Source organism: Zophobas morio, unplaced genomic scaffold, assembly GCF_036711695.1.
Source record: "Zophobas morio isolate AGI-343-1 ecotype UQ-CSIRO unplaced genomic scaffold, CSIRO_AGI_Zmor_V1 ptg000023l, whole genome shotgun sequence".
Classification (NCBI taxonomy): domain Eukaryota; kingdom Metazoa; phylum Arthropoda; class Insecta; order Coleoptera; family Tenebrionidae; genus Zophobas; species Zophobas morio.
Window position 1 is genome coordinate 9,572,462 of NW_026972128.1, and position 19,026 is coordinate 9,591,487.

Below are 19,026 nucleotides of genomic sequence, written 5' to 3' on the forward strand. Positions count from 1 at the left end.
CCGAGCGTAAGCAAAGGAAGTATTGTAATCGAGTCCGTCGGCCGACTCTCTACTTTTACGTTTTCTCGATCTTTCATGACCCCTAGAAGACGAAGAAATAGGTCTCCCATTTCCGTCTGTCTGTCCGTCTGTCCGTCTGTCCGTCTGTCCGTCTGTCCGTCTGTCCGTCTGTCCGTCTGTCCGTCTGCCGTCCCGGATTTTTATTAGACAGATAATCTCCGAAAGTACTCGACCGATTGTTGTGAAATTTTGTACTTATATTAAGAATATCATGTAGATGGTAAAACGCTAACCAAAATTTGTCTAATCATCCCCACCACTAATGCGATGACGTCACTTCAAAATTGTACATAGTAAATGGGTTTTCAATTGTATAAAATAACATAGTCCTACACATGTAGTTTACAACTCCGAATCGACTTTTCACCCGAAACGTCCAGATTTTTGGAAAAAAAATCAAAATTATAAAACAACATTTTGAAATTTAATTTTTAATCTGCTAACCAGAATGCTTTGAAATGTTGCAGATGTTTTAAGGCTATAAAGAGCATCATAAATCTTTAGTCAAAAAATATTTGCTTATCCCCTCCAAAAACTTGATGACGTCAGCTCAAAAGTTTGTGGAATAGATCATATCTAAAGTGTACAAAATATGATGAGTCTGTACTTGTGATCTATCACTCCTTTCATATTTTTTGGATTTGCATATACAGGGTGACTAAAAAAAATTAATGAATGCGTAAATTTATTTTACTGATTTACTCAGAATCTACAAAACCGAATGCTTTGAAATCTTGCAGATGTTTTAAGGTTATAAAGAGCATAATAAATGTTTAGTCAAAATATATTTGCTTATCCCGTCCAAAAAATTGATGACGTCAGCTCGAAAGTTTGCCGAATAAATCCTATCTAAACTGTAAAAATATGATGAGTCTGTACTTGTCATTTATCACTCCATTCATATTTTTTGGATTTGCATATACAGAGTGACTCAAAAAAATTAATGAATGCGTAAATATATTTTATTGATTTAATCAGGAACTACAAAACGGAATGCTCTGACATCTTGCAGATGTTTTAAGGTTATAAAGAGCATAATAAATGTTTAGTCAAAATATATTTGCTTATCCCCTCCAAAAACTTGATGACGTCAGCTCGAAAATTTGCCGAATAAATCATATCTAAAATGTACAAAATATAATCAGTCTGTACTTGTGATCTATCACTCCATTCATATTTTTTGGATTTGCATATACAGGGTGATTCAAAAAAATAAATGAAAGCGTAAATTTATTTTACTGATTTACTCAGGAACTACAAAACCGAATGCTCTGACATCTTGCAGATATTTTAAGGTTATAAAGAGCATAATAAATGTTTAGTCAAAATATATTTGCTAATCCCCTCCAAAAACTTGATGACGTCAGCTCGAAAATTTGCCGAATAAATCATATCTAAAATGTACAAAATATGATCAGTCTGTACTTGTGATCTATCACGCCATTCATATTTTTTGGATTTGCATATACAGGGTGATTCAAAAAAATAAATGAAAGCGTAAATTTATTTTACTGATTTACTCAGGAACTACAAAACCGAATGCTTCGAAATCTTGACGATATTTTAAAACTATCATAAGCATGGTAAATTTTTCATCAAAATGTATTTGGTCGTCCCCCCTAAAAAATTTATGACGTCACCACAAAATTTTACTGAATAAATCCTATCTAAAATGTACAAAATATGGTGAGTCTCTTCTTGTGATTTATCATTCCATTCAAATTTTTTCGATTTGCATATACAGGGTGACTCAAAAAAATTAATGAATGCGTAAATTTATTTTATTGATTTAATCAGGAACTACAAAACCGAATGCTTTGAAATCTTGCAGATGTTTTAAGGTTATAAAGAGCATAATAAATTTTTAGTCAAAATATATTTGGTTATCTTCTACAAAAAACTGATGACGTCAGCTCAAAAGTTTGCCGAATAAATCGTATCTAAAATGTACAAAATATGATGAGTCTGTACTTGTGATTTATCATTCCATTCATATTTTTGGATTTGCATATGCAGGGTGACTCAAAAAAATTAATGAATGCGTGAATTTATTTTATCGATTTAATCAGGAATTAGAAAACCGAATGCTTTGAAATCTTGGGAATATTTTAAAGTTATTATAAGCATGGTAAACTTTTGTTCAAAATGTATTTGTTCATCCCTCCTAAAAAAATTGATGACGTCACCCTTAAATTTTGCTGAATAAATCCTATCTAAAATGCAAAAAATATAATGAGTTTGTACTTGTGATTTATCATTCCATTCATATTTTTTAGATTTTCTTAAGAGGTGGTTCAAAAAAATTAATGAAGTCAATTTATTTTATTGATTAAATTAAAGGCAACACTTATTATTAGTATTACACCCCAACCAACCCAATTTGGTAGACACAAAATTTGTTAAAGGAAAAACTCGGTTGAAACATAAGGGTAGCACGCTTATTTACATCGACTTTAACATTACAGACCTGCATTTGTTTTATGCGCTCACTTGGTTCCGCGAATGTGGAATAGACATGTTTATAATCAACCAATTGTGAATTTCACCGTCAAGAATTAAAATAAAACCTAATGTTTTATATAATAAGCGGAAGTCGAAGCAATAAAACCGATGGTCGTTTTGTTTACAGTTTCTCTGTTTGACTCTCACGTATGCTGTTACGCTTGTCATCTTAAATTAAGAAGGTTTATACATAAACGATTTTCAGTTGCCCCTCATATTACTAGACAGCGGATTTCTGTCGGGCTACGTCACGATTATAGGGGGGGACGTGCTGGATCGCCGGGTGATAGATAATCACTGAATTTAATCGGTACTAATTCCATAAATATAATTAACGATTTATTAATCAAACGGCTAAGTAAATGAGAACGGGAATTAACAGCAGAGTGCAACGAAACAGCGTTATTCTAATCTCAAATAAACGAAGTGCAGTCCGCAACCGCAATGAATTCGCATCCCGTACGAGCCGTATCGAGTTTGGCCTTGCCTAGCCCGACAGAAATCCGCTCTCTAGATATTACACACCGGCGCCGTATACGTGAGTAAATTGTTTCGTTATTTTATTGATTATAAGAAATCAATATTCAAAACGACCCAATTCATTTTCCCGAAAATTTGGGAATACAATAATTTTATTCTTAGTATTACACTACATCTATCCCAACTGATATACGTGTCCCTGCAAAAATGTTGATGACGTCATCACAATTTTTTTTTAAATTCCCACTACAAAAATGTAATGAGAAAAAAAAACACAATAGGCATGCAGTCGTCAAGTTTCCGACAGCGAGGGAAGTACTGTCTAAACTCTTTAGACCAATTTTTATTCTTGATATATGTTTCTTTTTATAGGTAAGCTAAGTTTGCCAACTTATGTACTCAACATGAATAATAAAATAAAACAAAACTTTTTCACACCGGAAATACAAATTTTAGAACTCAACTTGTGAAAGAAAAGATTACTTTTTAATAGCCTTGAAAGGGCACTCACCTCCAGAGGAGAGGTAGCAAGAAGCAAAAATAAACAAGAAAAGCGAATAATTTGTGCAGCAACACCAATTTTTTAAAAATAGAAGCAACAAGTTTTGGAGTCCAGAAACAGATTTTTCAAGAGGTGCTTAAATTTACATAAAAATGGAATTTTTGTTAACTGAAAAATAATAGCTGCAATAATGTCCACTACACTTTATTGTAACCATGATGTAGATACATACAAATCGTTATGTATGTTATTATTAACAGAGTTTTAAATAAAACTAAAAATGTAAAACAATAAAACTAGTTTGAGAGTTACGGAGCATTAATAACTATCATCTCTAATAATCTCAAAAAATGTGAAATAAATTTTACTGTAAAGTGCGGTTTTATTTGTGTTTCAGACACAAAGGAAGTTTTGCATTATTTTACAGATCGCTAATGGGAAATATTGTATAGAACTTCGTTTAGCGTTAGCCAGCGAACTGAATAATAACAATAATAATAATAAGGCCTTTATTATGCAATAAAGGGAGTGAATTCTAGCCTTCGCTATTCTACTTTATCCCGTCTGCATATAAACAAAAAATATATAGGAGTACATAAAAGGAAAATGGTTAAAAACTTAGTTTCATTGCTGGCCGTTAAAATTTACAAAAGATATTTAAACCTAGTGTAAAATAAAATGCTAATTAGTTTTCTGAGATCATTTTAACGTCGCGTTTCATTACAATTTCCACTATAGTTCCCTGGAGCAATACTTTTTTTGAAGTGTACAGCTATCCAGGATGTGGGCAAGGGTGACTGACATTTGTTAGGGTTCAAAGCTAGCTTGATCGCAAGATCAGTGGTGATAAATGTAAAAGGTTTTTCACTCATTTTCAAACAAGATGCTTTCAACTGCTCAACATACAATCGTGCCTGAAACTGTTCAAATACATTTAGATAGATGGAATTTATTTAAATATAGATAAAAATATTTGTGCGTGCGTTTAAATACTTAGTATAGATACAAATAATGATCGACAATAAAAGCAATTTCATAAATATTTTAAACTGTAGTTCAATAAAATAATTTGACATGTTTTAAACATAAATAGTGTATTTTTTGTTTGCCGGTTAGCACGTCCACAATATAATAATTTAAATTGTTTCTTTGGTTTTTTCTTTTGTAGTAATTAATTATTGCCAAAATTTACAAAATATTACGCAAAGATGTATAAGGTTGCGAAATAATTTTGACTAGTTCAATTTAGTTCAGGACCTTTAAATTTGTGGTAAAAAATTAGAAGCAGAAGTGTGTACTTGCCTGGATGCTGAGCTCGTCCTCTGTATGTCTGGAGAAAAAAGGAATTTTCAGTTATGTCAGACAATGAAGTAAAAACAATCAACAGTTCTAACAAAAGAAATAATAAACTATTAAATATTTAAATGCACAAAGGCGAGTTCAGTTAAAACACTTTTCTCATATGTTCTTTACATCACTGGTGCCAACTAGTGCAAAAGTAACTTTTACAACTCTGCTTGTTTAATAACAAAAAAGTAGAAAGTGATCTGCCCAAACTTAGACACTGACTAAAAACAACATTTCTGTTGTTTTTTATTATAATACTAAATGTAAAAAATACTGCGTAAATTTTGTAGAATATCACTGTGGATAGCCACAAATCATGACTGGCATTCACGTTTGGACCCGCCTCTGCAAAAGTACCTATATAAAGACATAGCAGTTTAATAGTTTCAATTCCCTAACTGCGGACATCTATTAATATCCAAACAGTACAAAAGGATGGAATCAGGCCAAAAAGAGTAAGACACTGTAGTTCTGTTGTCTGTATTATTAATTATGTGGAATTTGCATTTATTATAATTAGATTAAAATATTTATCGTTCAAAGTTTTTCCTGTTAAATACGGAAGTTCATAATTTATTCTTTGTTTACATATTTATGGTACAATAAAATAAGCCAGAGCGACGTTGTCAGAAACAAAAAAGAAAAATTATTCTCCGAAATTAATAAATTACAAAAAAAAAATAACACGCACTTGATATGTATAATGATTGAAACACTGTCTGTTAAAGAAGACTTTTTTCGTAACATATATTTGAAAAAAATTGTCGAAAGTTAATTCGATAGCACTTCCTTCTCTTCTGAAGTAAACAGTCCAACAAATTCCAAAAAATTATAAAATTTGATTTTGAGAGATTTTATTATTATTATTTGAGCCCTTGTTTTTCTGAATTTATTGCCGTATCATAGTTGAATCACCCATACTCCACCACTGCCTTTGATTAGAACGCATTATGTTACGAAAACACACTCTTGTACATTTGGTTTGGCGCGGAGTGCTGAGAAATCTGGTGAACGTCAAAGAATTGCTCTAAAAGTATGAATGCATTGATAAAGAGCAACGCTGTGTTGCCTGTTTGTAATGAATTATCTCATAGAAAAATGGCCCGATGAATATTTCAGCAAGGACACGTATGTCAATTTCAACGTAAAAAATATAGATAATACCCGACAGTGTAAAAAAAAGCGACTCACGAATACCTAGCTGAAAATATACTACTGTGCCTAGAAAACTGTAGGAAATCGAATATAAACCGGAATACATTCCCATTGATGTTCAAATGTTTTGGACTGTCACAGTTTTGGTTATTTGAGTTTTTTTCAAAAAACGATTTCCTTTAAAATAGTGAAAATTTGCCTCAAAAACGCACGTTTAACTTTTTTTATTTTTTAGTATTCGAGTCTCCCGAAAATGGTACCGTCCGACAAATGTGTGCGCAGATTTTAAACGGGCAACGATTTCGGCCTGCAAACTAACCAATGTGACTAAAAAATTTCAAGAAATCGAATGGTGAAAAACGGAATACGCGTTCTTTGTCCGTTCCAAAGTTATGGAATCAAAGTGGAATCATGAACCACGAGTACAGGAGTTTGTTATTTTATAAAATCAAATGGCATTCTAACAGTTCAAGCTAATTTACAGAAAACACACCGAAAATGTGAAAATAAACTCAGACTAGACTAAATTGTCCTTCAGAACAAAGTATTGCACTAATCGAGGACGAGAGCAAAGGGAACTTTGATTAGGTTTTTGTCTGTCTGTCTGAAAGTTGTCAAAGACAGAAATAAATTCTTTTTGCTTATCGAAGCTAGACTTAAAAGTTTCACTCCAGTAATTACTTCATATTAAATGTTTTTTTTTATGTTATTAAAAAGTATATTAAATTACTCATATTAATAAATACTTATAATTAGTTTTCAACTTGGCTAATTTAAAATATCAACTAAAGAAAATGAGAAAAGTAGGAGCAGAGAGAAACCACAATAAGAGGTTTAAAGTTTAAACTTATTTTTAGAACCATTATACTTATTGATCTGTCATTTATGTCAAACTATTAGACACTTTTAACAAAATTAATTTGCAAACACTGCAGTAAATTATTGCACATTTTTTATTTTCTCTCATAGAAAGGAGCGTTTGTTGATTTAAAAAAAATCTATGGAAATTATGATCATGTCTGATCTCTTTCATCTGATGGATACAATAACATATTATCAACAGATTCATTTTGATGCAATATTTTTACAAGAAACTGATTAGATATGAAACGAATTCAACGCCTGAATATTTATGTGTTCACTGTCATTGACGGCTGTTTGTTTTAACTGGGATTGCTGAGTTACCAACAAGGATTTTCCACTAACTGAAAATAGCTGCATCTGTACCTTTGATAATAATTACATTTAAAACGGAACAAGGAATTAGTGCCAGTAGAGAAGAGTAAGTTGCCAAATTGTTACTTTTGTGCTAAATATGTCAAGTAACTAAAAAGTGATTTTTAAGGACTAATAGATTCCGAAAATTCTAAATTTAACTTTATTCTAAACATAACTTTTTATTGCCTGTTTATTTATTCTAAAGAGCTAATATCTATCGACTTCTCCGTATTCAAACTGTCATTGTTTCGTTACACTGAACGATTATCATGAAGTTTGCCAAATTATTAATATGAGATCGATAAACAAATCAAAATGGGAACAAACATGAATTTAAAATTACATTTTACAAAAACAAATAATCTCACTAGTGGCATACTTCTAACGAGTACATTATTTTCCATAAAAATCGCGTAATTGGCATGAGAACTACAAATTGAAAATGACTGATATTTCAGACCTATTTTACGATCGTTGCTTAGATTCTGAAAGAATTTCTGTTTTACACGCAACAATTAACTCCGTTTACATTTCCACTGAATATTTCACTTAAAGTTAACACGTTATCCTTTTAGTTATTATCTGTGTTTGCTGTAAATTACTGACTGTCATGCACTTTGCCGTATAACATAACCGATTTGAGCTTTTTCTTGCATAAAATGATGATATGTACACTAGCAGACTCGTATAAATAAATGTTTTTCAAGCGTTTCTTCTAATATGGGATGTCGGATATATTTTAATATGTAACTTCCAACGTAAACATTTGTGAAATATAAAATTGTGTACACAACTCTACCTGCGCCTGAAGTATTCCATGAGTTGTTTTTGTTAGAGGTTACGTACTTTCGTTTTTCGGGTAAATGTTTTGAAGTTGTTAAAATTGCGGTAAACGATTTGAGCGTATATCGTTCCGTTTCACTTAATGCGATGGTCTCTAGTTTGTGGTTGGTTAAAATTCGACGCAAAACAAAGTTTTAAACCTGCTTTGGAAGCTTTTTATAATTTTTGTTACTATTTATTTGTAGCCTTTAGGTTGTTGTAATCCTTTTTATTTTCTCTTATTTAACCCTTTCCAGGTTCTAACATTTTAAGTGGAAACGCTTTACATTTGGTGAAAACACATTTCCATAAGTTATCTTGAACTCGAACTGATAATAATAATAGCTAAAGTGCTTCCTTGGTCTCCCTTAATTAATTAGAAAGCAGAGTGTGTTAAAGATGGGAGAGGGGTGAATTAATATAAGTGCAAAGGTGATTTCAAAGCAGTTAGATGGAGAAAGCGGTAGTGTTACACTGATCTAATACCATTTACAACAAGCGTTTATTTTCTTGAAGTGTGTTGAAATATGTTCTGTAAATGTAATCATTCAACATTTTTTCTCTAGATTAATTAGCGAAAGGGTAACTCTGGTGGCAAGAGGACGAACATTGGACGCAGGATGTTAATGTATTTTGTGACTGTCACAGGACAACTAATTATGGAGGAAATACTAACAAGAAGTTTAGTTGTGTTATCTAAACTAGCTACTTACACGTACACAGTTAACAAAATTTAAGTTGTTTTGTGCTTGTATCAACTATTGCGCAAGCAAAATAACCACCTTGTTGCAGTTTGTTGGAGTAGGTACTTGTTTACACACTTTGTACCGATGCATTAAAAAGGATTAACACGGAAATAGGTGTCAAGTGTTCCATAAATAATTTAATCGCTACGCTGTGTCTGATATGGGTTATTTACATTCAGAAAGAAACCAGGTTAATTTTTTTAGCAAATTTGTAACCTGAGACAATGTATGACTTCCCACTTCCGTGATGTGCGGTTACTTTGAAAATCTCTCAAACGGAGGAATTTATATTATGTGTTAAAAGATAATAATAGCTAGTAGCACACACAAGTCATAATAAAGCAACATTTGCCTGTCCAAGTCAGTTCATTTTGATATAAATAATAACAGAAATATTTTTACTTTTTTTCTGTTACAGACTAGTTCGCAGAAGGCGCGTTGAAAATTTGTTTTGCAGAACTGTAATTATAAACGATACTTGTTACAAATAACGTATCCACAGCTCGTTCAAATAAAATTAGGTTGTTGACTTAATTTTCCTAAACACTGTTACACGTTACACCTCAAAATTAATATTTTTACCTCCACAAATTTTCGTTCATTTAATTATTTCGTTAATGTAAATTTTTTTGTAAAAAAATTGCACAACTTTTATTAAGAGAGTGTAAGAGAAGTTTATTTTAGTAAAGTCTGTCTCAACATTTAGATTTTGTGCTTACAATACCTTCCTGTCGAGGTCGATAGGCATCTTAATTAATAAATCTGTTATTTGAGTAATCTCTATGATCGCGTTAGTTTCAATAGCATTCAAAACCTATTTAAAGCTCCGTTGTAAAAAATATTATCTCTGTCTCCCAATAAACAAAGCTCTAAATAACGTGCTTATCAGCTTGCCGTGAATAAATGAGCATATAACACAAGCATTGCACGTTTATTCAAGGTATTAGTGTCAGTACTTTCATTGTTAGAAGACTAACATTGTCAGCTTATTATCCGCATTTTGCTCGTTATATTTGTAACATAAATAACCGAAGTAGCAAACAATAAAAACGAAATAATGAAACCAATTTATCATTTCATTAAACAAAATCCACGACTCGTAATTTTTATTTACCGTTCTTACTTTTTACGACAGTCTCGAAGGGTCGATGAATCCATGGACTCCATTTCAGTTCATAAAACACCTTTCACGCCATTTTATTGTTATTAAATTTTAGAACTCGCGATGCAACTTTGAGCCACAAAAGCGATTTTGGACTTGTAATGACAGTGTTTATGGTAAGCCGGAATAAAGCTTGTTGAACTTTCAGCATAACCCTGAAAACTATATTGCACTTGGGAGTCTGCACTTGCAGAAAAGCTCTCCGGATTTTTTTAATTCTGCTGCAATAAAATTCCGCTGATGCAAGATGCAGACTACCTTGGAATTACACAGAAATAACGCCACTACAAAGTTGTGGAAAGTTTTATGCGTTTTTGGAGAACGATTTTATGTGATACGACAGTCGGATAATTTCTGGCTGCTTTTCTAAAGAAGACAGACAGTGAGTAAACAAGAGTGTTTTTAATATTCTCGGAATTTTTCAGTTTGGTCATCCGTTTAGAAGAAATAATTAATAACGTTTTCTCTGCAATCGGTGCGTAAATTTGCATCGCTTGAAGCGATTTGTTTCACTGAGCTGCTATGAAAATCCAACCAATTTATTGTTCAAACAGTTTATTCGGGATAGTTGAATGCACTGTTAGTTTTTTGTTATTAAACGTAAGATTAATATTGACCCATATAAAATGCAACAGTATTGATTCTGCCTTACGGAAAGGAATTCTGCTTTATGAAATTTTAATCATTTCTTTGTAATGAATTTTCGTTGCTTTTTTCTTTTCCATGTACCCGATAGAGGAAATTGGAATAATCCAATTCGACTTCAACGTTCATTTATTATATTTGCTTTGAAAGAATGAAAATGAGACGTTATGCAGTGTAATTGTAATGTTTTACAATAGTAATTATTGTTTACGAAGAGCTTTTAAAATATTGCCAAAGAACAAAATAATCCGACACATAGGTACGCAGTCAGTTCTTTATTACTACATCATTTACCAGAAATCGAATGTTTATTAAAATTATTATAAAAGTAGATAAAACAAAAAAAGTAGTCTCCTGTTTCCGTTTGTCTGTCTGTCTGTCTGTCTGATGTCTGTATTAAACATGTAATATTCGAAACTGCTGGACCGATTGTTATCAAATTTTGTATGTATATTAGAAATATTATGTAGATGGTTAAACGCCAAACAAAATTTGGCTAATCCCACCAACCATTTGATGACGTCATTTCACAAAATTCAATGTTTATATGATTTAAATGTTATACAACAATATACTCCAATACTTGTGGTGTACGAATCCGATTTGAGTTTTGTATTAGCTACGTTTATGACGTCATAACAATTTTTTTATTATTCAAATTAAAAACGAGTTACCCCATTTTCTGGAAAAGGTGACAATTTGCACGTCTTCAGAACATGTATAGACAAACACTTGAAGCTAAAGCTTATTATTGATGGGAGACAACTTTTTCCCGTTGGTTATCTGCTTTAAATATATTTTACCTTGCCCAATTGTGCAATTCGCACAATCGTTTGCAATTTACGCCCCCACCGCCAAAGATCGAAAAATCTGATTTTATATTTTTTAAAAAAAGCGAGATTTGTTGGTACTTCAGTAGCGGGAGAAGTTCTGTCGAAATAAACTTCGACAATTTTTGATTAAACACATTACTTTTTTAATCATTTCAGTCAAAAATATTTTGGTAGCCGTAAATTATTAAAGAAAGCAAATGTGGTTTTATCAAAAAGTGTTTTATTTTCTCATCCTGTCGTCTTAACAGCAATAACAATGAATGGAAAATGAAGCTTTCAATATAATTTATAAGGCTGCTTTTCTGTTTTAGTATTATCTTTTCGTAGAAGAATGTTATCTTGAGATGTGCTGCTTTGTTATTACTGCATATAAATAGAACAACTTTATATAGCTTGTTCTTTGGAGTGAATAATCAAATTTTTTACTTTTCAATAAAGTCATAAAGAAATTTGGACAAGTGTCACTAAAACGATTGCATTTCAGATTTAGTCTCATGGTTAAATCCTAATTTTAGCATAATCATTGTTTACTTACTGTTAGCAAAATTTGTATTTTAATTTTAAAATAGAACCATATATTATTTAGTCACAGCACGATGATGACGGCTTTTAATATAAACAAGTTATTAATACAAACAAAGCGCATAAGGCGTGAAAATAATATAAAGCCATCGAGTTGCGTTCAATTTTTTTCTGCTATATATAACGAGTTTTGATTCTCAACACATCGAAGTAATAAAACCAGTCCAACAGAACAAGATCGAAGTTTCGTTTATTGCTAACTAAATTGCTAATATCCATTACCTTGACGAGGTTATGAAGTTCAAAATTTTTACTTACCAAGCAAAAGGTAAGGAAATTGTAATATTCGAGATACGCCTGATTTGATGCTTTTTGGGCATTTCAGAATCCTTATAGTATTAAAGAGTAGGTCCTCCGTTTCCGTCTCTTTGTCCTCTGTTGGCGATTTTGTTATATCGATAATTTCCGAAACTACTAGACCAATTGTGGTCCAATTTTAGGTTATTTTAGGACGATATTCCTTTAATTAACAATCCATGCTTATTTTTTTAAACTTGGGGCCCTTGGTGTCATTTTTTAAACAGTTCGAAAAAATCTAGAGAATCCTTATAAATAAATGAGTGACGTAAACTATTTTGAGAAGAAATTCAGGGTGGTGAAATTTTAGAAGAACTGTATAAAAATGACAAGTAGGTACGCTACTGAATGTCCTTTGTCTCACTTTCATGGTCATCATTACGCTACGGGAAACCAACAATTAGAATAATATAGCTTATTCACGTATTAGAAAAATGCAGAAGTACTTATATTTAATCACATGAATCATGAAAAACTTTTATTAACGTCTGAATATAAAAATAACGTCACTTCTTTAGAAATGTCTAAGCACCATGGACCACAACTGATAAACGTAACTTAGGTTTGATGATCCAGCTCAGAATTTCCACGTTATGTATCGTAAAAATAGTGCAAATTCTCTCGTAGAGCGTTTCTGTAATAAAAATAAAAAACTAAAACTAAAGTATACCGTGAACATTTCCATAACCGTGATGACCTTTTCTACGACTTCATTTAGCACCCAAGAGAGGTTAAGAATCTCTCATCTTTGCGTTCAACGATCGGCCATTTATCTGCAAATTTAGTTAGTAACATTTTATTAAATTCTACTTAATTGTAATAAATGCGATACTCTTTTTCGCTTTCAAAAGGGTAATCAACGTTCTTTCTTCCCTCGTTGAGATCATTCATCTTGAATTAAAAAGAATTCATCCCAAATTAATTAGACTCGCTAATTATTCCTTTCCCCTACATTTCAAAGCGAAAACAGCACACGTCAACATTTTAAAGCAAATTAGTAAAGTGAGCAACAAAATTGGAGAACAACTCCAACTGAAGTATTCAGATGAGCCAATTTAAATCAATTGATTAAGCCACTCGTTGCTGACTTAAATATTTTAGTTGGGAACCGCAATAACTGAACCCTAAGTTTGCAGAACCGAAACTAAACACACCGTTTTGGTTTGGCTGAATTAGTTCATTTGAATGCAGATCACGGTGCTACTGTGTATACCAGTATTCCGATCGATTTGCTCTAAATTTTATACTGTCAAGTTTTCTGCAGGGTTCCCAATGAGACCGACATTTATTGCGACGTATGCATCAAGTAAATGTCTTAGGTCTAGTATACGGGTAAATGTAAATACCAATATAAGTTTTTGGTGAACGTTATTCGTTTACTTCACTAACTTAGTTCTGTTTTATGTACGGGATGATGTGCACAAGATTTGGGAGTATAATTTATTGAACTTTGAAAAAGCAGTTCCTTCACTACTCGTTACCTATAGAATCTTTTCTAAAGGCAGCAATACATGAAAGCTTTGAATAACTCTTTAATTATTTTTTGTTCTATCCGGGACACGTTAGTTTGTCCAACGTTTCCCATAGTGACATTGGGTCTGGTTAGGGGACATGATAGGTTACGTATTTGTGAATAATTCAATAAAATTACCTGCACTTTAATAATCCAGTTTCACACCCTTGAAAGCAAAACCAGTGTAAGGATGTGATTAAAAGTTCTAAGTCTTCTTAAATGGAGTTTAATTATTCTGTCTACGAATACGACAAAACCTTTCACTGAAGCGCCCTCACGTGGATAGGATATAATAAAGTTTCCAGGCACTGTTCGACACCTTTTCCACAGTTCAGTTTCAAAATCGATATAATTTGTTTCATTGGGATTAAGGTGGTGAGGGCTTTTGAAATTTACTTTGTTACGAACTGTAGCTATATTAAAGTTGCGTGAATTTAGAGAGGCCCAAAGAATGAAGTGTAATTGAATTATTAAACATTGGAATGGTAGGAAGTTGTTCAACCGAACTAATCGTTTTAGAGTTTAGGAAGTACAAAATGATATTCTATAATTCGTTGTAAAGAAAACGAAATCTTGTCTCTATTGAATTTTAACAGTCATCCGTGCTCTCTATCGCTTTTAATAACGTAATTCGTATTAATTTATGATTTCGGCGATAAGATTCCGGAAAATTGAGTTATTCTTAATAAAAGAGGCTTCTTGTTAGGAATTTGAAGAGGTGATTAATAAATTGCGAAAGTGTATCTTTTCTTCATTGGATTTCTTGCTCTCAGCCTTCGAACAGGTCTGCACTTATCGGAGATGTTCCAAATCATTAATTTGTCAGTAAGAGTTATTTAGCTTATATGGCTTCTGGAGTGTAAATTATAATTTGTATTTTACTCTTTTAACGTTCGGTTGCAAGAATATAACGAGCGATTAAAAAGTTTGCAGATTGGAATGGGCTACAGAAATATTTTTGTGTCTTTAATTAAAATTTCAAAGATCCCTGTGATTTCGTTCCGATTTTGAGAAGTTCGAATTTTTGACATAATGCAATTTTAACTGAAGTGAAAATAAAAAACTTTATATTTCACGTAAAACTTAGATAGAAATGAGTTGCGATATACCACAAAGTTTAGACGATTAATATTTACTAGAATGCTAAAATTAGAAGTTTGTTTGTAGACACAAAAATAAAAAATTAAATTTTGTATGATAAGATAAGTAAAAAGAATCACAATATTAAATGCAAAATTTATTATCTAATATGTAGAATAAGGCAGTCATCGGTGAGCCTCACCCTCATTCTTATTTATGTTATATCAGACTTCAGACATTTTCAGTAACACAAAATTAGCAACTGTGAGTTTGTAGTTTTAAAAAGAATTATTGCACAATGATGTAAAGTTGACGAACGAATATTTCCTAGTATATTAAAAATAGATAACAGGTATTATATAGGTTACAACTATCATAAACTCTCAAAGAAAGTTTGTTTATACAAACATTTATCTACATTCTCTGAATTTAACGTATTCGCTGAAGGTTTACGGATATTATAACTTCATCTGTCTACCTATTAGTTTTCGTTTGTTGCAGTGGTTAAATCATGACGTTGAGGCAACATTTCTCAAAAATATATTTGTGTATGTTTATAGAATTAAGTTTTCGTTTTAATATCAAAAACATGCGTCACAGTCGTAGAAAATGATGATGTTTTCTGTTTATGTACTTATATGAGCAGTGGCGCTTTGTCCAACGGGTCATTTTTGACACTTGTATTAATTAAATAGTTTTTTATGCGTTTAATCAACGTTAAAAAGCTAAAAGCAACATCATTGATGTAAAACTAAAAGGTGAAAGGACCAAACTGAGACCCTTGTGGAATTCTTGAATTTATTGTGATGATGTTATGAAAATTATGTGAAATGTGAAAGTCGCCGTCTCTGAGTCATGAAATACAAAGAAACAGTTACAAGTTCAGGGTTGGCATTATTCATTAAAAATTTTTTTTACTCCTCCACTAATACTCGTACCATTAGCGGTAAAACAGTAAACAAAATATGTCATTGTGACATTTGTTGATTTTACATATGCACATGTTAAAAGCACACTCTGTTGAATATCATGCACGACGTTTATTAATATGAGGCACGTGATGTATGACCATAAAGTTTAAAATTCAGCATTTCAATTTTAAAACGACTATCGGTTTTACCTTAACTACTTTCGTGAACGACCTTTAGTGCCATTAGAATTCATGTGGAAGTGTTCACATGCGGGTTTTCCAACCAGTCATCCAAACATACGTTTTTCTATAAGACTTTACGACGTGTGGTCTGCAATTTAAATGAGTAACAAGGGGTAAAAAGCGACTGTAAAATATATCCAAACTTTCGAGACTTTCACTGGTATCAAAGAACTGGCATGCATTCAAAACTCCCCATGCGGTGTCAAATTGTAAATAGACTAAAAACGACCTGTTACAAAAATAATACTTGTCCGTCAAGCTGGGATACATTTAGGCATAATAATTAGACTCCGCGAAGTAAGAGATTTGCGGAATTAAATCATCAGAGGTTTTGATACTCAGTATATCAATAATTTATAATTTTTATTTTCAAGAGATAGTCTTGTTAAGGTACAACTGTACTAATCCGCATCGGACATACAGATCCAGCGATCGGATTTTTAATCGGTTGGCAATCTGGTCATATAAATTATTCTTACTTTCCTATTTTTACTAACTACAACAACAACCAAGTTCTTTATCGAGTGCTCTGCAGCAGCTTATGATTGTGTCCGTAAAGAATTAAAATTAAATTTAGTTGATAAGCGTCTTCACAAAGGTCTCTTTCAGGATGGATGCAACCTAATTTAAAACAAATCTTTGAATCGTTATATTATAAGGAGATGACTAGATGATGGCATAATACCCTAGCTTGGGACGCACAAGAGCAAAAAATTATATTATTAACGGCTGAATCACGATAAATTCTCTGCAAGATCGATGAACTAAATCCAAACTCTTCACTGACCTTCTAACTACGTCCTTTATGTGTGGCACAAATGTAAGTCTGTTGTCAAAAATAGCTCCCGAGTCTTTAAAGTATTTCGTTCGTTAACTCTTCTAGTTTATACCTATTTTAGAGGTATAGGTTATGGAATTTTTCTGACCCGAGAATGTCACGAGGTAGCACTTAGGTTCGTTTAAAATCAGTTAGTTTTTTTGACACTAAAGATATAAGATATTAATATTGTGTTGAAGAGTTAGACTGTCATGTACTTAAGAGACTGGTTAATAAATCATTGAAAAATAACGAAAACAACAATGGAGCGAGATTCAATCCCAAACTATCCCCATCTAGAAATCTCGGAATTATTATTATTTTTTTTATTCATTGGTTGTAAAGTTTCTAAACGATTAAATCGTCTCTTAGAGCAGCTATAAAGACATATTTAAATATCACAGAATTTTGCATGATAAATGCTATAAATTCAAACTCTGGCGCTTTAAGTTTCACAAAACTTGAATAATATGAAACTTTAAAAATTCTTCTACATTTTTTTGTGTGAAAATTTCAGACTTTTACTTCCGATAAAGTTAATGGTAATAATTTTATAAAGTGACATTGTGATGATTTTTTTTTATTTTTTTTTTTTTAATAAATTCTGTGTCTTCTGAAGGTGTATAATAATAATTAAATTTACAGATAAAATATCTTGTTGTCAACTTTTCCTTTTTAATTCTTTTAATTACTAAAAATCGATGCTAACAAGACCATTTATTAACAAACAAAAAAAAAAGTGAAACCCACTCGCCTTGACGAAATAAAACGAATTGGTTTTTGAAGTGAAGCAATGCTTATAGCTTGTTAAATTTAATTACTTTGTGCGAATTTTAAGTCAAAGAAGCGTATAAAGAAAATTGGCCAATTATCAAAGAGTAAGGATAACTAAGCGCCGACTTGAAGTATACGATGCAATTACAGGTTCAGTTAACGTTCGCATACTCTATCATCTTATTGTAAAATAAAAACCCAACGACTCTATCATTTAAAGAGAACCCCCAAGTCTGAAGCATCATGTAAATTTTGTTTACGCTGAAGTTTAGAGAGCCTATTGAAGCGTTTAGAGTAATAATTTCGAGATCGAAAGACTTCAATACCGAACATATCGAAAAAACGCTTCCGAATAAAATTGCAAAATCTTGCGAGATATTCTGCCTCTCACTTTGCAAAGAAATACGAATTCGTTATCGTGACTGTGTCGGGTTTACTTTCAATAAGAAAGATAAATAATGTAGAGGACCGAATTTTGCAAACTTTTTTTCTTTGCAGTGTGTAGCCCCTGAGAGCTGCTCTTCGGGCAGCACTAACAACAGCCACTGCCCTTCCAGCCCGCGCCCTAAGATGACCGTCAATTCGCAGTCGGGCCCCAGATCCCCCCGACCCCCCGACGACCTTATTAGCACTGCCACTTCCGCCCTCCGACGCCTTCATTTTAAAACAGGAAGAAACGCCACCAAAAATTCCACTAAGGTAAGCTGGGTTCGACCACAGGTTGTCTTACAGAAAATCTTCGATGAGAAAAACAAGAAGCTGTTTTTGGTGCAGTTATACCATATTTAATACTCATTTTTGAACTTAACCCATCTTTGAGCAGTTGGCAATATCTCAATGATTTCTTTATCATCACATTTTTTATCCTAAATCTTTAATGTCTAGAAACTTTGTTAAAAAATAACGATACTGTTAGTCATCTCATAAATTAAATTCCTTTATCATCTTATTTTTCTAAATGAGTGTACAGATTGATGACAAATATTTAATTTTAATCTATGATTTCGTGGAAAATAACTTTGAGTGCTTCTTATTCTACCGCCTCATTTCTACAAAGTAGCTTTTTTATTTATCATATATTTTTTCGTCTTTTTGAAGTTAAAATATATACCTGCAGTTGAAAATAAGGCTGATTTTTCTGTAATATTTATTTCGGTGATGAAGGCTATTTGACGCTGAAAAATTCAGAAGTATTGGCAAAGATTATTTTTAGATTCTGAAAAGCCTAATTGGGAAGTAAATACGTCAGCAATTTTATTCAGATGATTATTTTTAGAAACATTTTTTGTTAAGAACTAAAAATACAACAATCTGTTTAAAAACTAATATTTAAGTAAT

General features: G+C 32.0%; 1 protein-coding gene across 6 annotated transcripts in view; it reads left to right on the plus strand.

The window, feature by feature from the left end:
- LOC135134737 (spermatogenesis-associated protein 31H1) overlaps positions 1-19,026 on the plus strand; it is a 127,841-nt gene that overhangs the window by 75,524 nt on the left and 33,291 nt on the right. For all 6 annotated transcript variants that reach the window (XM_064063544.1, XM_064063542.1, XM_064063543.1 and 3 more), the window contains one exon: positions 18,187-18,387. In XM_064063544.1, coding sequence (XP_063919614.1) covers positions 18,259-18,387 — 129 coding nt within the window. In that variant the 5' untranslated portion in view covers positions 18,187-18,258. The remainder of the gene's footprint in view (positions 1-18,186; positions 18,388-19,026) is intronic.